Source organism: Ambystoma mexicanum, chromosome 7p (genome assembly GCF_040938575.1).
Source record: "Ambystoma mexicanum isolate Mex_15411 chromosome 7p, UKY_AmexF1_1, whole genome shotgun sequence".
NCBI lineage: Eukaryota > Metazoa > Chordata > Amphibia > Caudata > Ambystomatidae > Ambystoma > Ambystoma mexicanum.
The window spans coordinates 375,515,364-375,539,325 of record NC_090939.1 but is presented as its reverse complement, the minus strand read 5'-3'; the positions used below and the strand labels follow the sequence as shown (position 1 = coordinate 375,539,325).

Sequence of the window (23,962 nt, the reverse complement as noted above, 5' to 3'; positions counted from 1 at the left end):
GTATCTCGTACTTCCATGCGCTATCCATCAAACCTCCGAGTGCCGCCGTTACACAGTAAGAAGCGTATTGGTGGAAGTTGCATTTTCTTCGTCCATGAAATGTTGGTGTCTTCTGCCTGTCTGCAAAACATTGGTTCTGAATGGGATGAAGGAAGCCCTTCCCGGCATCTCCTGTGATCCCAAGGTGAAGGAAAGGGTGCCGGGGGTTGCGAATGGTTACCGGCGTCTGAGGCGGCTCTCAAATCGCCTACATCCACCTTCTTGATTTTGACCACCAAGATCTCAATTTCGGCGGTTCTCATTCCAGGTTGAAACCCAGCTTGCCCAGCGGTCTTCCCTTTTCCACATGCTGCTTCGGTTTGGAGGTGCCGCAGATTGAAGCAGTTTGCCAAAAATGTGGAGTCTACAAACGGAGCAGAAATTTGCATGATCAAATCTGCTAAAACCACTGCATGTTTCTGTTCAGGAGTCAGAGTACCAGTGCAAAGGGTTTTGTGCGTCTGAGATGGCGACCACGGAGTTGGTTTGTCTGGTTGTTTCTATGCACACGTCCGGGGAAAACACAGAGGCTTCGCTTTGACAGCGAGTCTGCGCACCTCGTTGATCTTCAGGCGTCTTCGTTTGTCCAACTGGTCTGGATGTGTTGAATCCTCCCAACACTTAAAGCTTTGCTGTGTGGGATAGGACATTTTAGATTAATTTCAGCCCTTCATTTGTTTACAGTGTCGCCAAAGCATTTGGCTGTTTGTGTCCAGTACAGTAGGGTGGTAGATTTGAACTTGTCAAGTTGTTTAAATGACTCATGTGGATATATTATCCAATGTATGGATTTTATTAGTCAAATGAGCCTTTAATTAAAAAAAAATGTAATGGGCAACTTCCCAATATATGAGAAAAAGATGTAAAGCAATATGAAAAATGTGTGCCACTGTCACAACTTTTCTTACAGAATGTAGTAGGTTAACTTGAAAAGGGCTTCTGCTCGATTACGTTTTGCATCCATCACTTTTTAATGTTGCCTTAAGTGGCATGGGCATGTCTAGTCATGGGTCCCGTGCTTGTTCTACCTAGGGCCAAACTCTGCACCTCACTGATGACGCCAAATGATACGGGAACTTTTCTGGGGTGACTTGCAGGAATGTGACCTGGGTATCGGGTAATATTATCCCCATATATATATGGTCGCCGTATATAATATCGCCGGGAAAAGGTCGTGGCGGTATTATATGGGTGACCATATACATAGGCACAGGGGCAGCACAAAAAAAAAAAAACATTAAAAAAGGGTTTGGGGGTTGCGGGGGTGTCCACCGCATGTTCCATGCAATAATGTCGCAACAAAAAACGGCCATTTTTCGGCGATATTTTTGAGGGGACATTATTGCATGGAACCGTGACCTGGCAGTCCAGGCTTGAGCACCCTTGTGGCACACAACCATGACAGATGTGCATATGTTTTTTGCCACTTCTGTAATGTTAGTGGTTTTACAGAAAACATGGAATGTAAATTTTGTCCATCTCAATTGCCAGTGATTGTGAATAATTCAAAGCTTGCGGTCTATTTATTTATTTATTGTATCTTCTTTGCAAGATGCACACCTTATGAGAAAACGGGACAGCGTACGGACACAGTGACAGCGTACGGACACAGTGAGGCACGGTTAATAGCCGAGGATTGTTGCTGTGGCTCTAGGCTACCTTAACATGTTGCCAGTTCATTCAGATAGGAGTATGGTCCGGGTGAGTCTACAGATGACCTCATCACAAGCATGCCCCAGAGGAGACTGAGTGCCTCGGCCAGTGGCGCGAGTAAGAGCTCTGCACGCGAGTAACCAAAGGTTTTTAGGATAATGTGTTCTAAAAGGCAATGCATCTCCAAGGAAAGAGCTTCGCGGTTTGCACTATGGAAATGCCCCTTGATATCGGGCATACTGTGTAGGGAGGCAGAGGTCTTCTCGTGCAGGCCCCGGAGCAATCTGAGGGAACTGATGCAGCCATTTTGAATCTGCTGCATGTGGGGATGCGTTGCAGACTCCGGCTTCCAGAAGGCACTGTGTAGATCTGGTACACTTTATCATGTCTTCTCACTCGATGCAAACACAAGAATGCATGAAAGCAGCCATTCTGAGGAGAAAACCAGCGTCCCTTCACCTGCATCTTTTCTTGTCATTCAAGCCACCTATTGCCACGAGGCAGGAAACCGTAACCGTCTTCACAAGGTCCATCTGCTCTGGAAGGGATCAAGTGATCATGTTAAGCCATGTTCCTAAATGTATCATGAATTGAACAATTCAACAAATGTCAGTAACATGGGTCACAGCAGAAAATGCATGACAAATCTTGATAATGTGTGCCTAAGATATATGTGCTTTTGGATGCAAATTATCAAAGAACACCGCAAACTCATGATCTGAGTTGAGGCCAGAATACACTGTGCAAGATTTATAAATAAGTTTAGCTTCCAGTCTTCGCAGTGACTTAATCAAGTTACCACCTCATGGGCTTAACGTTGCCATAATCAGTTCAACAAACCTACTATCCGATTTGTTGTCTATTTGGTGGCAGGTTTGCCAATGGTTGGCTAAAGGGAATTTCGGGTCCCGACTGGCAATACTGGAAAGATGCTCTTTGATCCGGATTTTGAAGGGTCTGATCGTGCTGCCAGTGTATTTCAAACCACACACGCATATAATGCAATAAGCAATGAACTTTGAATTACAATTAATAAATGACACAATCTGATCTACCCGTAGTGTGAAACTCAACCCATAGTTTGTGAAACTCAACTGCTTGTGTTTCCAAAGCATATTGCATATTGTACACTTGCCCTGGGTTGGTCGACGGGTTGTCAATCCAATCTTTTCGCATCAAATTGTAATTTGCATTATTTATGTATTTTATCTCAACTTGTGCAGTCTCTGATGAACAGCTAGGCAATGCCCGAAACACGTGTTAGGCTGTATCGTTATAATACTTTAAGACCAATAAACGAATTGGTGCCACTCAAGCACCAGTAGATTTGTTACAACTGGCGCAGTGTGACTGTGTTTGCATCAGTTCACTATACAATTGGAGTACTCAGGCCTAGTACCCATACCTACATTTGCCCGCTGCCTGTGTGACACTTTATCCAACTTGAAAAGCGCAGTGGTCTCTAAGTGACTTTTGGCCACTTCCTTTTTTGATTACCAAAATAAATAGTTGCCTGTTATGAAGTTGGATATCGTGCTCTTCATCGCGCTCATTATAAACTCTAAAAAATATGCTTTCATTCTGCGAATTATACAGGGTTTTGAAAATTGATGACGTGTCATTTTATGGGTGCTAAGGCGACTGGCCCATGAGTAAATGGGCCAACGGTAGGATCAAGCCGTTTTCTGAACAGAAGGGCCCGCATTTATGGCCAGAGCTGGCCAGTGTCATAAATTGCGACACTCGTATTAACTAATGTTATATGCTTTTAAATGTATTTGCAACATAAACAAGTTATGAGCTTGTGGGTCACTTTAAACCTGCACAAAAATAACGGTTGTAAAATATTTTTGTAGTAAAACATGGAATATATTCAGAAAGGGGGATAGGAAAAAAGTTTGCTTTTCTTCCCCTAAAAAGACGTCCGAAAGCCCTCTTCGAGATCTCGGCAGATTATGCTCATATTATGTAAGAAGCAACGTCTTAATTTACCCCGTTCTCGCGCAGTATGTTTAATGTTTGACCGGAGGTGCTACGCGCCTAGGCTCCAGAAAAATGCGTGAACCTCTTAGAATGTTCACATATTCCAAACATAAAATGCTGGATTCTAATCTTAGTCCTAATATAGTGTAAGGTAATCTGATTAAACAAATCGCAAACCAATACTTTCCCATTTTCTATTTATCAAAAAACGACTTCGCATTTAATATCCAGATGCGGAAAGTGTGTGTGTGTGTGTGTGTGTGTGAGTGAGTGAATTCAATAGCTGTGTTTGCTGTAGCCTTTGCTCGGTCTCTTGGTTTTGAGGAATTCTTGCCCACTACTTTTTTCAGAACTGCCTCGCGCCCTCGCCTCTGATGTGTGAGGGCTTCCTTGCGTGGATTGCTCGCTTCCGGGCCTGCCCAGGGCCATTCTACAACGCAGACTCCACTTCCTTTGCAGCTCGTTATCTGGCTGCATAAAAGACTCGTGGGCCCACTACAGCCCACGGACACGTGACCTGACCTTCTACTGTAAAATATGTGCCTGGGGGGACATTGTGAAGTTATGAATTGGCAAAGCATCCACAGTCAGTCAACCAACCCCCATCCCCGCTTGGCATTTGGGATGAGGCACTTCTGTTCAAACGCAGTTTGTAGGTATCACCAAACATAACGTACCGCCATTAATGCTACTAAACACTGTTACCAAAGTTCTATGAATCATCTGTGCTCTTCAACGAGCTTTGGAGGGCAGCAGAGAGCAGTGTTCCTCACGGCCTCTTCCTTCCTGAACTCCTTTCTTGAGCTGCTTTCTGGATAGTTGTCATGATTGCTCTCATTAGTTAAGGCGAGAGTTTCCTGCTGACCCGTGGATATTGCTTTGGGGTTATTTTTGACTTTCTGGATGATTCTCTGTGGCCGAGAATGATCTTGGTAGAGCAGTAATCTGTAACCTTTGTCTCCCTGGATGTTCTGGGACTTCAAATTCCATCAGGGCTAGCCAGAATAATCAATGGTGAGGAATCATGGGTGTTGTAGTTGAAATCGTCTGGAGAGTCACAGGTTGCAGACCTCATTAGGGGGACTGCTCCAGGGTAGAGTGCCTGTGTTCTTGATTTTCCCCTTTGACATTCTAATTTCATTAGCTCAATTAAAGTGGAAGATTCGCATCCGATGTTAAAACAATTAAGTAGCTTTCTAAGAGTGGCTTTTAGTCCCCAAACGTGTTCAGTGTCGGTGGCTATGTGGTGTTTGGGCTTTCCCATGCAGGTGTCATGTCACAATACAATAAAAACCAACACACACGCTGACTACTCTTTATAGGACTCTGGCCTTCCAGAGTGACACACGAGGAGCTCCCTATGACGACCCTCTTTCCTATCGAATTCTAGCATCATTTTGCTTTTGGAGGCATGGAATGGTTTAAGCCATAATTGCATGTAAGAAAAAAAGTGTTGGTTCAAGATGGCTAGCATGGTAGATGTATGGAAGGCATGCAGTTATGACTGGGCTTCAGACCTTGTTTCTCGACAATGCCCCACGTCCAGAAATGCTCGACACGCAGCCGCAAGAAGCCAGGCACTGGGCTCGACTAGTGTAATAAGATCAACTCAAACGGGCGATTTAGTGCTTGGCAATTGTCTGTTACTTGATTACATTTGAAAATACACCCCGGCTTTTGCTCTTTCAAACGACAATGTTTACAATGACATCCGAAAGCAACCGCAGCGCTGGGATGAGCCACTGGCTTGTCCCGGAGCTGGGATGAGCCACTGGCTTGTCCCGGAGCTGGGATGAGCCACTGGCTTGTCCCGGAGCTGGGATGAGCCACTGGCTTGTCCCGGAGCTGGGATGAGCAACTGACTTGTCCCGGAGCTGTGATGAGCCACTGACTTGTCCCGGAGCTTTGATGAGCAACTGGCTTGTCCCGGCACTGCATGGACAAACCAGCTCGGCAGTGCTTGGACAAGTACCTGATAAATAGTGTATGACTGGGGTGTTCCTCCCACGACACCGCTGCACACTAGACACATGCCCTTCTTACACTTTACGCACAATGAGTGTTAGCAAAACAGGCCTTCTAGTTTGTATGATGTGTGCTGAGAACTACAATGAAAGTGCCCAATCTACTTAATTACAAGACAAGTCTCACCCAAACTTTATTTTGCAGTTATTTAAGTTATGGATCTGGTCCTAAGCGGTTCCCACTGGCTGACGTCCTGCAGTATGCTTTGGAGTTTGCTTCCAGTAAACCCGTGTGCACTTCTCCAGTCGACGATATCGATACCAGCGCGCCACCTGGTGGTTCCATAACGTCACACTCCATGTCAAGGTAAAACGATGCCGATGCTGACTGAGCACTGTTAAACTTGCACTACGTGTGAATTTGCAAAAGGTGGTCCCTACACCAAAAAAGAAAGCGAATGGGCGCTCCAGGTCCTAGTGTTTGAGGAAAGACTTGCTGTTAGTAACGTCAGATGGGCCATTTGCTTCCTGAATGCTGTAGTTTCCTGCGACTGTTATAGTTGTTTTGTTTTGTCTGTTTTCATCCCCGCTGTGCCTGTCGCCATGCTCTTCTTACAACCCTTTCGATAAGTTCATGAGTGCATATTTGTACATATCATTTTGTCAGGCCTTTAGAAATGCATAGATTTTTGGACACCCGCATAAAGATACACGGCCCATGAGCTGTTGACTCAACTGTTGCCCCTGTGTGTACTTTGCGAAGCCGGGCAAACACGCCCACTGCATCAAATGGCAACGAATGCATACTTCTTACCTATTGCCATCGGCTTTTCACTGCGGTGCTTTTTGGTGGCAGGCGGTGCACTGGTTCAGACCACCTGATTGGCTGAGCGCACTTCCCCAGGTGTGACTATGTATTCAGTTTTGCTCACGCATTGCATTGTTAATGCTGCTATCCTAATAACTTGACTGGATGTAATGTTTTGGTGGGTCGACAACCCTAGCCCAAATATGCACCGGTACAAACTTGCCGACTGCTGAATGCACCGTCCCCTAAAATGTGAAAGCATCCAATAGTGACAGAATGCCCTTTAAGCTGTGTGTGATGGCAGGCTGGCACTGGTTTGTTGGTCCCCATGTTTTAAGGGGTTCAATCCTGACACATCCAAGAGAAATGACTGACCCTAGGATGACTGTGCAATCTCTGCACCAGCATTTTTGGGGACTCTGAAAATCATATGCCAAAGTGCGCCCTCTCCAATGAGGCAAAGCGAGCGACTGTGTCCAGTTCTCCTTCCCATGAATCGAATTCGGACAAAATGGCTCCTTTCATTAGCTGTTTTCGTGGCGTGCCTTTGCTGCTTGATTTTGGACCGTCCACCTCATCCTCGCGCTGTCCAGCCGTGGCCGTCGCCTCTGCAGCAGCTGTCTAGCGGGCCCCTCGTGCCATCCTCCCAGTGTGGAGACCACCACTGGCATTCCCTGCTGCAGTTTTGAGCCACAGCTGGAAACCTTTGAGCCAAAGGGTCCCCATCGCTGGATTCCCGGTCTGCTGTTGAGCCACACGTCCACGGCATGTATTTCTTCGTGGAGGCTCCCTGACCACAACTGGGCGCCATGTCCACCCATGCAGGGTCGCCTGATGCTGGCCGTTCTCCCTGGGTGTCGGGCTGCTCGTTACGGGCTCTTCGCGGGAACATCCTTGGCTGTTTTTCTTCATCGAGATCTTCTGTTGGGGAGACTCCGACTCCACTGTGAAGGTTTGTTCCATTCGTCAATGGTGGTAAGGCTCCCGCCCAGAGGTAGCACATCCATAACACAATGTTCCCTTCCTTGCCCGGGACGTCACTAGTCTCCTCATCAGTCCACCGCCGGAGAGGTTCGGGGGGTGGGGGTAATCGATTTCAAGCCAGTCTTGTGCTGGCCTGCCACGGAGTCCACTAATACCCCTTTCTGGGACCTATTGCCCCATAAACTTAACATTTGGACTTCACTTGTAATGGGGATTTTAACGTCTGTGTGTCTTGTGCAGTGGCGGCTTGTAATCTATTTAATTGGAGGGGCATACACATTTTCACGCGAGTGACTGCCTAGCGAGGCAGCCTGCACCGACCAACTGGGGTTCGTGGTGAATCGCCCCACCAATAACATTTTTAAAATGGGTTAAAATGGTGCTATTTACAGCACACGGTATGTGAAAAATTGGGTCAAAGGCCACAGTTTTTAATCGGGTTTGTAGAGTAACCCATGAAAACAATCCAATAGATGCCGGTTCACCAAGAGAGCAAAGGAGTATTTTGTTGAGCATTGCCCAGTGCATTTTCATGGTACCTTTGGCCATTATGTATGCTGGTTTCCTATTAGACAAAAAACACGTTCCTGCTTGCTGTGCTCAAACATGTCTATACTGGCTGCATCAATATATGCAGGTATTCCCACAAAAGAGCATACTCGTGTTTGCTCTGCCTATAATGCCAGTTTTCATACTACAGAAAAAGGTAACCAGTCATATTTTCGTCATAAAAAAACTCAAATTGAAAGATAGAGAAGAAAATAGATTTTTATTTTGATTTAAAAAAAGTCTGAATGTAGGTTAGTGATAGAAATAATCTATTCCTACAAAGCAAAGGAGTGGTGATGTTTGGTTGGGGGGGTACTAAAGGGTTTTCTGTGTCCCCTATAAATATTTCAACCACATTGCATATATATATTTCTGAGGCTTGTGGAATCTGCTTAGATCACATGCTGTGCATAGGCCGACATCTAGTGGAAGCTGCGGAGTATTACAGTTTGTTTTTCGAAAGTCGAAAATGGGCGTCGACACAGGCGTGCCAGTAATACTATCCCTAGTGTGACGTCCACTGTACCCAAGATCCCTCACGCGTGTAGGATCCTCAGATTGTTTTTTTCCGCCATACTGGTCGGAAGCATCTTGCGGAGTTCCCTGGCCTTAGCCATACTTTTGCTGTTATTATAATTATAATTCTTATTCATTCCCTTCCCCACCCCAACGTCGACCCTCAACCTCGACGACGGCTGGAGAAGTCATCGACCGTCGACTGCTGCACGACGGATCTGGGCCTCGGAAGGCCGCTGGCCTCGGCCCGGGCCTAGTAGGCCGCTGGCCTCGGCCCTTACAAGTAGGGAGAGTGGGGGGTGGTACATACTCTTCACTCTTGATATATAGTTACATTTATATATTCCTACACTTAGCAGCCCGCTGCCTTAAGGTGCGTATGGAGGGTACCCCTTTTCAATTCTGCCCCAAGTGCAATCGCAAATACCCTTGGGTCGACAGGCACGCCACGTGCAATCTCTGCTTGCCGAGGGATCACCCCGAAGCGAACTGCAGAGCGTGTAGTAGGTTTAAACCTAAGACACTTAAGGACCGTTCGACAAAGCGCTGGGCCCACCACGCCAGGCAGGAGGCCATGGCAGCGGAGGGCGCCTTCAGCGATGGCAGCGACGCCGTACTTTCGGACGGCGAGGGCATTACGGCGTCGAAAGACAGCCGGCGAGCGCAGGTCCCCGACCTCGGAAGGTCGTCCGGCAGGGCGGCTATGGGGAAGACCCCCGGCGACGCAAGCGCTACACACCTAACACACACTAAACACACTAAGACCAACCGGACCTCGACGACGTCGACTTCCCGGAAAGAGGCACAAAAAGAACGGTCCGACTCGGTGTCCTCTGGGCGCTCTCGATCGAGATCACCTCACGACGCAAGGCAATCATCCACTCTTGCCAAGAGTGCCTCGCTACACACATTAACGGAAGTTCGATCGTCGGGAGACGAAGACGACTTCCACCCCCAGGCCGCGCTCCAAGATACCGAGACCGCGGTTAACACCAGTGAGGCCCCACAAAAGCACACAGATACCTCTCCAGACCCTCGGCGCCAGGCGTCGAAAGTCTCTGGGGCCTCCAAGGGACAGGGAAAACATTTTTCCACGCACGGGGAGGGGGGGAAACAGCGGAAGGCACAGCCTTCCACTCCTGTAAAGCCATCCTCTCACCCTAGGCAGACAAGCAAACACAAGTCTACCCTTGAAAAGTCCCATAAATCATCACCTACTAAAGTAATACCCTGTTCCAGGGAATGGTCCAGTGAAGACATAGACAGGGTTATGTCTAGAATGTCTTCCTTGGCTGATTTTTATGATAAGAACCCAGAACATTTTCTTTCATATAACCCTCAAGGGGCCACACCCTCAGGCTCCTCCGATCCTATCCCGCTAAGTAAAAAGCCCCGGTTCGAAAGACCTGAACCCTTCGAGGTTCAGCCTTACTCCACTCCATATTCTACTCCACTCCCCAGTTACCAGGGACAAGTTTTCCCTGAAGAGGACCAGGAGTTTGAAATTATGGAAGAACAAACCGGGACAGATTACTACGCAGAGGATGAGGACCTGGAGGAGGGAGAAAATGAGCAGGAAATTTACAGAGTAGATTCCCCAGTACAAAGCGAAGCCCCAGTTACCGACTCTCCAGTCGATAACCAGCCCCTCCTTAACGAGGTTCTCGCTCGAGCAGCGGAACATTTCCACATCGACACCCACGATGTACAGGAGGAAAGGGACTTCGCGGAGGAGTTTGTAGGAGAAAGGAGACCGGTCGCTCAAACCATCCCTATCCTCAAATCCATCCAACGAAGAATAGATCCTTCCCTGGTGAATCCTAACCTCACCAGAGCTGTCAACCCCAGAATTGAAAAGATTTTCCGGGCAGCCCAGTCTGACCCTCTATATATAAGGGGACATCTTAAACCAGATTCCCTAGTGGTTACCAACACTAGAAAAAGGGCTGGCACGCCCTTATCTTCATCAGAAGCTCCTCCCGACAAGGAGAGCAAAAAACTTTACGGGTTTGGCAGGAAGGTAGCCTCAACGTCCGCCTACCAAGCAAGGATTGCGAATTCCACCACCCTGTTGGCTAGTTACAATTGCCATCAATGGGAAGAAGTCGCGGCGCTCATTGCCTCTGCTCCAGAACCGTTAAAGGGCCAGCTGGCTCGGATCTCGGCAGAGGGGAGAGCCGTGTCTGGTTGCATTTTAAAAGCAACTTTCGACGCCGCTGACAACGCAGGGAGATTGATAGCAGAAAGTACTGTTATCAAGAGACATGCGTGGTTACGGCAGTCGGGATTCAAGACAGAAACCCGGGCTTCTTTAATAGACAAGCCAGTGGAACCCGACCTATTGTTGGGAAAGCGGTCGAAGACGCACTTAAAAATGCCAAAGATGAATATGAGACTCTCAAATCCCTTGGCCAGCTTACCAACAAACCCCCTAACCAGAGGGGGAACAGTAATTTTCGTCGCCCACGCGGCCAAAATTCACAAAGAGGCAACTATGCCCAGGGACAGGGTACACAATGGAATAACAACCAGCAGTCTACCCAGAGTTACGGCAGGGGTAACAAGAGAGGTCGTGGAAGAGGCAGAGGCAGCCCCAACAAGGGAGGTGGCACGCCTCCACCAAAACAGTGACGCTCAGTTCAGGGTCCCTTGTCACGCAACCCCAGTAGGGGGACGCATTTCCACCTTCACCCAAGCTTGGGAAGGGATCACCTCAGACAGATGGGTGCTGTCAACAGTATCCGCAGGATATTGTATAGAACTACTGCAGCGTCCCCGGAACCATCCTCCACGACAAAGAGTGCACTCCCTAGAGCATCAAAAGATCCTTCTCGAGGAGATCGCCATTCTGCTAGAAAAGGACGCGATAGAACTCGTCCCAGGACACCAGGTAAACAAGGGTATCTATTCAACTTACTTCCTTGTACCAAAGAAAGATTTGACAATGCGCCCAGTATTGGACTTACGGCCTGCCAACAAGTATGTCAAGCCCCAAAAATTCCGTATGACCACGCTACAAGAGGTAATCCCCCTCCTAAAAAAGGGGGATTACATGGCAACCTTGGATATGAAAGATGCTTATTTTCATATTTCCATGCTCCCAGCGCACAGAAAGTACTTGCGCTTCAAGGTGGACAGTCGCCACTACCAATTCAAGGTACTGCCCTTCGGGATAGCTTCAGCACCAAGGGTATTCACCAAGGTACTGGCGGTGGCAGCTGCACACCTACGCAGGGAGGCAATCCCGGTGTACCCTTATCTGGACGACTGGCTCATAACGGGGGAAACCCCAGGAATTTGCAGGTCAAACATTCAGAGGACTATCGACCTCCTCCACGAATTAGGCTTCTCTATCAACGAGAAAAAGTCAAGTTTGGTGCCAAGCACCTCAAAACAGTTTCTAGGAGCTATCCTAGATACTCAGAGAGGATTGACCTTCCCTTCGGAAGAGAGAATTCGGAATATACTTCGGCAAATTCCGCATTATCAGTCAGGTCAACAGATAACAGTACGCAAAGCTATGCGGTTACTGGGCATGATGGCGTCATGCATTTACCTGGTCCCCCACGCGCGTCTGCGCATGCGTCCCATGCAGGAGTGGTTGGCGAAACAGTGGTCTCAGGCAAGTGGTCAGTGGGACGATCTAGTGGTCGTTTCACCAACACTCGTACAGAGCCTACACTGGTGGACAAGAGAGAATCTCGCAAAGGGGAAACCCTTTTACGATCCAGAAGTACAAGCCGTGGTGACTACAGATGCATGCCTGACTGGGTGGGGAGCTCACCATCTCCACCACACAGCTCAGGGTCTCTGGTCTCACTCAGTAGCCAAGAACCACATCAATCTGCTAGAGCTTCTGGCAGTATTCCGAGCGCTAAAGGCGTTCGAGCCCCATCTACTGAACTTGTCGGTGCAGATCAGGACGGACAGCACGACAGCCATGTTCTATCTGAACAAGCAAGGGGGGACTCGTTCGCCAAATCTGTCCAAGCTTGCCCAGAAAATATGGATATGGGCACTCAGACGGAACATCTTCCTGTCATCACAACATGTTCCAGGGGAGCTCAATTCCCTAGCGGATGCTCTAAGCAGAGACTCCCTCCCAGAAGAACACGAATGGGTCCTTCACAGAAACGTAGTAGAAGATCTCTTCTCTCAGTGGGGTTTCCCCACTATAGACCTATTCGCCACAAGCGAAAACAAACAATGCCCAGGATTTGCATCCAGGTTCCCCCAGCCGGACTCCCAAGGGAATGCCCTGTGGATGAACTGGTCAGGGATGTTTGCGTACGCTTTTCCACCAACTCCTCTCATCAGGAAGGTGGTGTACAAAATGAACAAGGAATCGATGACGCTCATCCTAGTTGCTCCCATGTGGGCGAGACAACCATGGTTTCCACACCTACGCAGGATGGCGGTGTGCGAGCCCATCAGACTCCCAGCCTGGTACAACCTACTGTCCCAGCAACAGGGTCAAACAGTGCATCAGGAACCCAACTCTATGAACCTAGCAGCATGGCTCCTGAAGTCATAGAGTTTGGACATCTCAAATTACCACAGAGGTGTATGGACATTCTAAAGGAGTCCAGGAAACCAAATACAAGGCACTGTTACTTTGATAAGTGGAAAAGATTCGTTATCTGGTGCCAGAATAAACAAATCAACCCGGTTGATTGCACTCCTTCCAACGTTGTGACATACATGCTCCACCTGCTGGATGCAGGGTTGGTTTTTAACTCGCTGAAAGTACACCTGGCAGCCCTCTCGGCTTACACCACATCCCATAACAAGGTCTCGTGGTGGAAAGTACCAGTGGTTAAAGCCTTCATGGAAGGAGTAAAGAGACTTCACCCTCCTATTTCGAACCCACCGCCAGGATGGGACCTCAACGTGGTGCTAGCTAAGCTCATGGGATCCCCATTCGAACCCATGCATAAAAGTAGTCTCAAACACCTGACTTATAAAACGGCCTTCTTAGTAGCCATTACCTCCATAAGAAGGGTCAGTGAAATTCAGGCTCTGTCAGTGCAGGATCCTTTCTTTACTATCCACAAGGACAAACTGGTTTTACGCACACACCCTAGGTTCTCACCTAAATTCATATCCAAGTTCCATGTAAACCAGTCCATCGAGCTTCCGGCTTTCTTCCAAAACCCGCAAAGCTCGGCTGAGGTGAAACTACACACCCTAGATGTGCGTAGGGCGGTCTTATACTATGTAAATAAAACCAGACCGCTAAGGAAAACAGATCAACTGTTTGTCTCCGTAGCTACAGCCAGAGAGGGGGATCGCGTCTCTAAGGGCGCTATCTCGAAGTGGATTATCAACTGTATACAGCTGTGTTACTCTCTTTCTGAAAAGACTCTGCCTTTTACGCCAAGGGCCCACTCTACTAGAGGCATTGGTGCCACTCTGGCTTTCATTGCAAATGTTCCCCTCGACACCATTTGCAAAGCAGCTACTTGGAGCTCTATTCACACTTTTACTCAGCATTACTGCATTGACACTCATTCCAAGACAGATACACAAGTGGGACAAGCGGTTCTAAGACACCTGTTTGCTCATGACCCTTCTCACATCCCACCTCCTTCTTCTGGTACTGCTCGCTAATCTATGCACAGCATGTGATCTAAGCAGATTCCACAAGCCTCAGAAGGGATACATTACTCACCGTAATCGTATTTCTGATGCTTGTATCTGCTTAGATTCACATGCGACCCACCCTTCCTCCCCTCCGAGAGAAGGTGCATGATTGCTTGTAGTCTTACCTTTCTGTCTATCTGCTTGGATTATCTGTACTCACGCTACTCCTCATGCTTCCTCATGTCAGAAAAAATACAATCTGAGGATCCTACACGCGTGAGGGATCTTGGGTACAGTGGACGTCACACTAGGGATAGTATTACTGGCACGCCTGTGTCGACGCCCATTTTCGACTTTCGAAAAACAAACTGTAATACTCCGCAGCTTCCACTAGATGTCGGCCTATGCACAGCATGTGAATCTAAGCAGATACAAGCATCAGAAATACGATTACGGTGAGTAATGCATCCCATATATATTTCTGATGTTTGTTAATCTGCTTAGAATCACATGCTGTGCATAGGTCCGACATCCAGTGGTCACTGCGGAGTATTGCATTTTGTTTTTCGTAGTCGAAAAGGGACGTCGACAAGGCGTGTCTGAAACACTATCCCTATAGTGACGTGCGTTGTACCCACAATCCCTCACGCGTCGAGGTCCCTCAGATTGTTTTTTTCCGCCCAGCTACTGGTCGCCTTTACGCGGAGCTCCTCGAGAGACATTGCAGATTTCATCTCCTCGACCTTTGGTCGTTTTCCTATATTAATATAGAACACATCGATCCCCCCCCTCGACGCTGTTGTGAAGCTGTCTCCGCCGAGCAAGATCTTCGACGGAGGGGACGAGCGGAGGAGATCCTTCGGCGTTGCCGAACACGTGGCCTGGCCTCGCAGGCCATATACAGTAGGGAGAGTGGGGGTCGTGGGACATCTCTGGTTCTTTCCTGAGAATGCCTTTCCTTTTCCCCTTCCTTTCCCTAGGGGTGGTTATCACGATTTATTGCCTCGGCTATGGAGAGGACACCCTTTAGGTTTTGCCCGCTTTGCAAGGGCAAGTTTACTTGGAAGGACAAGCATTCACGGTGTAACCGCTGCTTGCCCCTCGATCACAAAGAGGAAGGTTGCACGGCTTGTCGGCTTCTTAAGCCTAAGACTCTAAAAGACCGTAGGGTCAAGAGGTGGGCGGCCTACGCTATGTCGAAGGCCGACGCTTCACCCACCGTTGCTACCACCGACAGTGACGAGGAACGTGATACCACGACCTCCGCTACGGAAGTCGAAAACCCCCCTAAAGAGCGCACACGCGCTTCGTCGTCTGTCCCCGGCCCCGACGGGCTCGGCTCACGCCCTGCTTATGGGGATGAACACCCCGGCGACATTGACGCACACAAGACCACACATAAGCACACAACCCATGGCTCCTCTTCGTCGAAGGCGAAGAGAGCATCAGCGCCCAAGGAGACGCAGGTTCCACCGGCGGCCTCCTCGGACCGTTGGGGTTCGAAGCCCTTCTCGCAACCGCAGCCGCGACCAGCGACTGGGCTTTCGGCAAATAAGGGCACCGCCCCCAAATCATCGGCCGGCGCGCATCAGCAGAAAGCGCATGCCGCCGTAGAGCGATCGACACCCATAACGTCGAAACCACAGCCCTCCGCTGACAAACGAGTTGCTGAGAGCTTGGCGAGGATCATGGTAGCTGACGCCCACAAGCGTACGCCGAAAGACACGTCGAGCGCTACGCAGAGGTCGAAAGACACGCCGAAAAAGCCCGAAGAAAGGAAGGGACTATCTCCTTCAGTCGAGGGGATTCCCAACACACCTGAAGGCTTTTCGGAGGGCGACGGGACACTTTCCTCGACGTTGTGGGAGAGGTCGAGCCGTTTTCAGCTACAAGACACTATTTTTCCCCCGCTAGACCGCTCAGGGGTACCCCATGAAACCATGGAAAGGCTCCATCTCTGCATGGAAATAATGGAGAGGTTTATGAATACCCAGAACCCTCCCACTCCCAAGAGAATAAGAGAAGGGCCTCAGGAGGACCCCAGGGCCAAAATTCCGAGACTAGTCAATCCCCACCAGGACACAGCCTCAGACTGCCATAGTGTGTATGACCTCACTGGGGAAGAACATTACTTTGAGGAAGAGGATGATTTTATGGACGAGGAAGAGGGACGGAACCAGGAGGAAGGTCTGGAAGACAGCCCAGACTTGGTAGGAGAAGGCTTCGGAGAAAATCCAGAAGAAGGACCTTCTCACCCCTGGCAATCCCCATCAATATATTCCGACACTGATGTCCTGAACCTAAATCCTCCTGACAATTCACCTATTAGAAACACGTCTCCCATTGACGATCAGCCCACATTTAATGCCCTGTTGCGCAGAGCAGCAGCACATTTCGAACTGGACACTGGGGAGCTCTCTCCTGAATTAGACTTTGTGGAAAGAGTAATTCAGGAGAAACCCCCGGTCAGTCAGACCATTCCCCTCCTCGCTTCGGTGAAGAGAAGAATCATCCCTTCGCTGTCCACACCCGCACTAATCAGAGGGGTCAATCCTAGAATTGAAAAACTTTTCACTCCTTCACCCTCAGACCCGCTGTACATCAGGGGACATTCCATTCCGGATTCCCTGGTAGTAACCAATACAAGAAAGAGGGCAGGGGTACCACTTTCCACCAGTGAGGCACCACCTGACAAGGAGGGCAAGCGGTTATATGCCCTTGCAAAAAGAGTTACATCCTCGGCTGCCTTTTCGGCAAGAATTGCGAACAACAATTCTTTGCTCGCTAGCTATGCGGACGCGCAGTGGGCCAAACTGCGCAAAGACGCCGAAGAAGCGCCGGAACCACTACGTACACGCCTGCTTACAACTATTGGCGAAGGAACCCAGGTCAACCAGATTATTGTAAAGAACTCTCTGGATGCTGCATAAACAGCGGGACGTTCCCTGGTTCAGGGAATACTCCTAAAACGCCACGTATGGCTGCGCAACTCAGGGTTCAAACCGGAGACACAGGCGTCTTTAATAAATAAACCTGTTGAAGACTCAAACCTCTTCGGGAAAGCGGTGGATGAGGCTCTGGAGATGGCTAAAAAAGAGTTTGATACTATCAAAACTCTTGACCAAATCTCTAAGCCCTCTACCAGGCGCGGCTATGGCAACAAACGCTTTTTTCGTGGCCAATGCCAACAACAAAACCAGCAGCAACAGTACCCTGCCACCAATTTCCAGACCAATAGTGGGCAGTACAGCCAAAGAGGCCAGCGCCGGGGCAAAGGAAGAGGCCAGGGGTCCACCCCCAGAGGCTCCCAAGCCCCCAACAACACAAAGTGACGCGAAGATTCGCGTCCCCTCCCATGCAACACCGGTCGGGGGCCGGATAACATCCTTTCTTCCAGCATGGGAGGGTATAACGTCAGACCGCTGGGTACTTTCCACCGTAGCCCACGGATACTGCATCGAATTCAACAGTTCCCCAACATACAAACCCCCGAGGGGACGACGCATGACACCGGAACATCTTGCCATCCTTCTCCAAGAAGTACAACAACTGCTGGAAAAAGGAGCCATAGAGATCGTGCCTCCATCTCAGGTAACGGAAGGTATTTATTCAGTGTACTTCCTTGTACCCAAAAAGGATATCACCATGCGCCCTGTATTAGATCTGCGCCCAGCGAACAAGTTTATCAAACCCCAAAAGTTTCGTATGGTGACCTTACAGGAAGTGATCCCACTGCTATCACAGGGAGATTACATGACAACATTAGACATGAAAGATGCATACTTTCATATTTTAATGTTGCCAGCGCACAGAAAATACCTCCGGTTCATGATCGAGGGCAAACACTACCAGTTCAGAGTGCTACCCTTCGGCATAGCATCAGCACCAAGGGTATTCACGAAGGTGCTGGCAGTGGCAGCGGCCCACCTGCGCAGGTTGTCCATCCCAGTTTACCCTTACCTCGACGACTGGCTCATAACAGGGGATTCTTACGAAACATGCTTCTCCAATACCCAAAAGATTGTAGACCTTTTGTTCCAGTTGGGCTTCTCCATCAACGAAAAGAAGTCCAGCCTAGACCCCAGCCAAATCAAACAATTCCTAGGGGCTCTAATTCAAACAAAGGACGGCCTTGTCTTCCCCTTCAAAGAGAGGGTCCAAAACATGCTGTTTCAGATCCCTCAATATGTGACCGGTCGAGAGGTGACGGTACGCAAAGCAATGCGCTTGCTAGGCATGATGGCGTCGTGTATTTATTTGGTACCTCACGCGCGCCTGCGCATGCGCCCAATGCAAGAGTGGCTCAACAGCCAGTGGTGTCAGGCCAGCGGACTATGGGACGATCTAGTGGTGGTCTCGCAGGCCTTAGTTCTCTCGCTACGGTGGTGGACAAAGGAAAACCTGGGAAAAGGGAAACCCTTTGCCACACCCGCGGCGGAAGCCACTCTAACCACAGACGCATCCCTCACAGGATGGGGGGGCTCACCTATCCCATCAGACTGCTCACGGAGTGTGGACTCCGAACATAGCATCCAAACACATCAATCTTCTGGAGCTACTAGCGGTGTTCAAGGCGCTAAAAGCCTTCCAGGAACACCTACAAGGCAGGACAGTGATGGTCCTAACAGACAGCACCACAGCCATGTATTACATCAACAAGCAGGGGGGAACCCACTCTCCAGGACTGTCCAAACTGGCCCAAAATATATGGAAGTGGGCTCTCAAACAAAATATGTTCCTACTGGCACAACATGTACCAGGGGAACTCAATCTGCTGGCAGTCAAACTCAGCAGAGATTTCCCCCTGCCCGAAGAGTACGAATGGCGACTGCACGAAAACATCGTCTTCGATGTCTTCACACAATGGGGATTCCCAGAAATAGACCTGTTCGCAACCCTGGAGAACTCACAATGCCTAAGTTACGCCTCCAGGTACTCCCAGAACCAATCCAAGGGGAACGGTCTGTCGATACAATGGTCAGGGAAATTTGTTTACGCTTTTCCCCCCGACTCCCCTTCTCAACAAGGTGGTGCACAAGATGCACCAGGAACAAGTAACCATGATACTGGTGGCCCCAATGTGGGCCCGACAGCCATGGTTCGCTCACTTGATGGAGATGTCTCTATCTCCCCCTGTGAAACTCCCCTGCCCGTACAACATGCTGTCACAAGACGAGGGCAGGACCCTACATCCATGCCCCCAGAACATGAACTTAGCAGCTTGGCTCCTGAGATCATAGAATTCGGACATCTACAGCTCCCGCAGAGATGCATGGACATCCTCAGGGAAGCCAGAAAACCTAACACTCGCCACTACTATTCTAGCAAATGGAAGAGGTTTGTCATCTGGTGCAGGGGTAAGAGCATCAACCCGATTAACTGCTCTCCCACACATATTGTTCTATACCTGACCCACCTATTGGATTCAGGTCTAGTGTTCAATTCCATTAAAGTCCACCTAGCGGCACTTTCTGCATACACCACTTCCCAACTCAAGGTGTCGTGGTGGAAGATCCCTGTTATAAAGGCCTTCATGGAGGGAGTAAAGAGAATACACCCCCCCGATAGCTGACCCAGCTCCCGGATGGGACCTTAATGTGGTACTTACCAGACTCGTGGGCTCACCATTCGAACCCATGCACAAAGCATCTCTTAAACACCTCACTATTAAGACTGCTTTTTTAATAGCTATCACCTCCATCAGGAGGGTAAGTGAACTTCAGGCTCTTTCTGTTCTAGACCCCTTTGTTACAGTTCAGAGATAAGGTGGTTCTACGCACTCACCCAAGGTTTGCTCCGAAATTCATCTCAAAATTCCACGTAAACCAGTCTATAGAACTACCAGCGTTCTTTCAAAATCCTTCCAACTTGGGAGAAAGGACTCTGCACACACTAGATGTCCGCAGAGCGGTCATGTTCTACATGGAAAGAACCAGACCACTGAGGAAGACTAATCAGTTCTTCGTCTCGGTGGCAGCAGGAAGAGAAGGGGATGCAGTTTCAAAGTCCACTATTTCTAGATGGATTGTTCAATGCATCACTCTCTGCTATACTCTTGCTAAGAGAGAACTGCCCTTTAGGCCAAGAGCACATTCTACTCGAGGCACGGGGGCGTCCATAGCATTCATTGCAAATGTTCCCCTTGAGTCCATCTGCAAAGCGGCTACCTGGAGTTCTGTGCACACCTTTACAAAACACTACTGTCTAGATGCACACTCTAGATCTGACCCCCAGGTGGGACAGGCAGTATTAAGACATCTTTTCTCTACTGTTCCTTCTCATAACCCACCGCCAACTCCGGGTACTGCTCGCTAGTCTATGCACAGCATGTGATTCTAAGCAGATTAACAAACATCAGAAGACAATGCATTACTTACCGTAAAAGCATTTCTGATGGTTGTATCTGCTTAGATTCACATGCGCCCACCCTTCCTCCCCGCTCGGATGGAAGGAACATAGACTTCCTTTTATATCTCTCTTTTCTGTACTCACTCACGTCTAGAAGGCTCCCTCAGGGCAGAAAAATACAAACAGAGGGACCTCGACGCGTGAGGGATTGTGGGTACAATGCACGTCACTATAGGGATAGTGTTTCAGACACGCCTTGTCGACGTCCCTTTTCGACTACGAAAAACAAAATGCAATACTCCGCAGTGACCACTGGATGTCGGACCTATGCACAGCATGTGAATCTAAGCAGATACAACCATCAGAAATGCTTTTACGGTAAGTAATGCATTGTCATATATATCACATGGACACGGTAGTGGCCGTGTAGTTATGGCTAAGTTGCTGTTTCCATAGGAAGAGCACTTTTTGGGCAGTTTATAACTTCGCTCTCCCTGGACGAATCCTCACCAAACTTTGCAAAAAAAGTGTTTGGGTCACTCTGCACTTGCAAAGTTTGAGGAGGATTCGTACAGGGGGGGCAAAGTTATAGGGGGGGTCCCAAAACTTTTTTTTCTCCCATAGACTGAATGGGAACATTTTTTTGCTCGTGTCTACAGCCCAAACCGCTGGACGGATTTTCACCAAATTTGGACCAGGAGCAGCGGCTTGGTCCCGAAAGCGTGCTTTTGCAAATTTGGTGAAAATCCGTCCAGTAGTTTTTTTTAAAATGACCAAAAAGTAGGTCAAAAAAATGTAGTGATATCTGTGTTCGGTCCGCGGACAGGATGGTGATTGGGACAGCAGCTTGCGTGATGTCCGCGGACATCTGACGTGCTCTCTCTTTGGATGCGGGGAAAGCGTGCAGTGCGTCTGGCTTCAGAGACGCCCGCCATCTTTCTTTCCGGCATGAGAGGCTTTGTCAGGTCAGCAGGAGCGTGTCTGTCTCTTGTTCCTCCCACCCCCGCTCATGCCCGTGTCTGCCCCACCCCCGCTCATGCCCCGTGTCCTTTCTGTCCCCCCCCACCCCCGCTCATGCCCCGTGTGTCCTTCCTGTCCCCCCCACCCCCGCTTATGCTCCGTGTTTCCCCTGTGCCTCCAGCCCCCCGCTCACGCCATCGCACAGCGGAGGGCCGAGGAGCGGGATCTGCCGCACGAACTCATGTCCGTGCGGCATGTCCGTGTTTTTGTTTGTCCCCCCCACCCCCCGCTCATGCCCAGTGTGTCTCTATCCCTCCCGCCAACCCCCCGCTCATGCCCTGTGTGTCTCTCCCTCCCCCGACCCCCGCTCATGCCCCGTGTGCGTCTCTCCCTCCACCCCCGCTCATGCCCCGTGTCTCTCCCTCCACCCCCGCTCATGCCCCGTGTCTCTCTCCCTCCCCCCACCCCCGCTCATGCCCCGTGTCTCTCTCCCTCCCCCCACCCCCGCTCATGCCCCGTGTGTCTCTCTCCCTCCCCCCGACCCCCGCTCATGCCCCGTGTCGGTGGTCAGCGGAGGGCCGAGGAGCGGGATCTGCCGCACAAACTCATGTCCGTGCGGCATGTCCATGTTTTTGTTTGTCCCCCCACCCCCCGCTCATGCCCCGTGTGTCTCTATCCCTCCCGCCCACCCCCTGCTCATGCCCCGTGTGTCTCTATCCCTCCCGCCCACCCCCTGCTCATGCCCGAGTGTGCGTCTCCCTCCCCCCCACCGCCGCTCATGCCCCGTGTGTGCGTCTCCCTCCCCCCCACCCCCGCTCATGCCCCGTGTGTGCGTCTCCCTCCCCCCACCCCCGCATGTGCGTCGGACCTCCCCCACCCCCGCTCGTGCCCCGTGTGTCTCTCCCTCCCCCCTCCCCCGCTCATGCCCCGTGTCTCTCTCCCGCCCACCCCCCGCTCATGCCCCGTGTGTCTCTCCCGCCCACCCCCCGCTCATGCCCCGTGTGTCTCTAGCCCTCCCACCCCCGCTCATGCCCCGGGTGTCTCGCTCATGCCCCGTGTGTCTCTCTCCCTCCCCCCTGCTCATGCCCTGTGTCTCTCTCCCTCCCCCCCACCCCGCTCATGCCCCGTGTGTCTCTCCCGCCCACCCCCCGCTCATGCCCGGTGTGTCTCTATCCCTCCCACCCACCACCCGCTCATGCCCCGTCTGTCTCGCTCATGCCCCGTGTGTCTCTAGCCCTCCCACCCCCGCTCATGCCCCGTGTGTCTCGCTCATGCCACGTCATCATGTGATGTCATCATTGATGTCCTGGGTGTTAGTCTTGGCAGTGCACGGTGGTGGCGCGAGTTATGGTTGCTTAGCTTACCATAACTGGCGAATTTCAAGGGTTTTTCGGTTTTACTTGAAACCATAACGTCCCTTTGACAAAGTTTTTTCACTGAATTTCATAGGTTTTTAGTAGCGCAACTTAACCATAACGTCCCTTTAACAAGTATTTTCATTGAGTATATATATATATATATATATATATATATATATATATATATGTGTATATATATATATATATATATATATATATATTTCTGAGGCTTGTGGCGGAGCAGGACATTTCGGCGCGGCCGGTTCGGCGCCGGCCGGTTTGCCGCAGCCAGTTTGGCGCAGGAGCCCGAACTGGCCGCATCGAAATTAAAGGATTCGAAGATGGGTAATACTGCCCTTCCGCCCCTCTGCATGTCTTTCCTTCCTTACGACGTTACAGTGGCAGGCACTTTAGTCTACAGAAAGTCGACTTCAGCAACGCAGAATTAACTTCCACATAAGATGCAAACTTACCATGTTGCTTATATATTGTTCCAAACAGACAGTCACACGGGTATTGTTCAGCATCTAGTGGCCAAGGGAGGCAAAAGGCAGCTTCTAGGTGCTTTAAGTGTCAAGCTAACCAGGCGCCAAATGGCTCCCAGCTCCTTTCAATTTTCGAACCCTGACATTCCTACAAATATAGGGAAAAATCAGTAGGCGTTTCAAAACGTACAACACTCTGAATGGCCAGAAGAGGTGGGAGACAGGCAGCTGCATGGCCAACAGACGATAGGCAGAATACAGACCAGCCTCGATGTTCACAAGCAAGTACTGTGCCCCAGTCCACAGTTCGTAGTTTGTGGCAAGCAACCCTACTATGAATATCTAAAACGTCTGTTTGTTTGGATTACCTGCTCCTGAATTTACTGTGCCTACATTTCAGTTCAGTATAAACTGGGTTTGTAGACAATTCAAAAAGGAGCGCAAGGACTTGAAATAATTGTGTGGTTCGTTTTAGGATCTAAAAGCAGCCTCATACCCAAAGCTACTGCCGTGCCAAAACATCTGAGCGCCAAAACGTCCCGTTGCCGAACTGGCCGCGCCGAAATGGGTCGTACTCTTGAAACATCGTGGAGTTGCTTCTTGGCTGATGCCATTACTTAGTAAACTTAGTTTTTCTTTCTGTCCTTTCGACAACCGTACACCGCAAGATCTCTGGCAATGGCTTTTGAGGACTAGACCACCCGTTGATGACGACTCCTGTCTCGGCGAACT

At 49.8% G+C, this 23,962-nt stretch overlaps 1 protein-coding gene across 2 annotated transcripts in view; it reads left to right on the top strand.

The window, feature by feature from the left end:
• USP25 (ubiquitin specific peptidase 25) overlaps window positions 1–23,962 on the top strand; it is a 1,331,637-nt gene that overhangs the window by 829,482 nt on the left and 478,193 nt on the right. For both annotated transcript variants that reach the window (XM_069636412.1, XM_069636413.1), the window contains exon 13: window positions 5,845–6,006. In XM_069636412.1, the coding sequence (XP_069492513.1) occupies window positions 5,845–6,006 (162 nt within the window). The remainder of the gene's footprint in view (window positions 1–5,844; window positions 6,007–23,962) is intronic.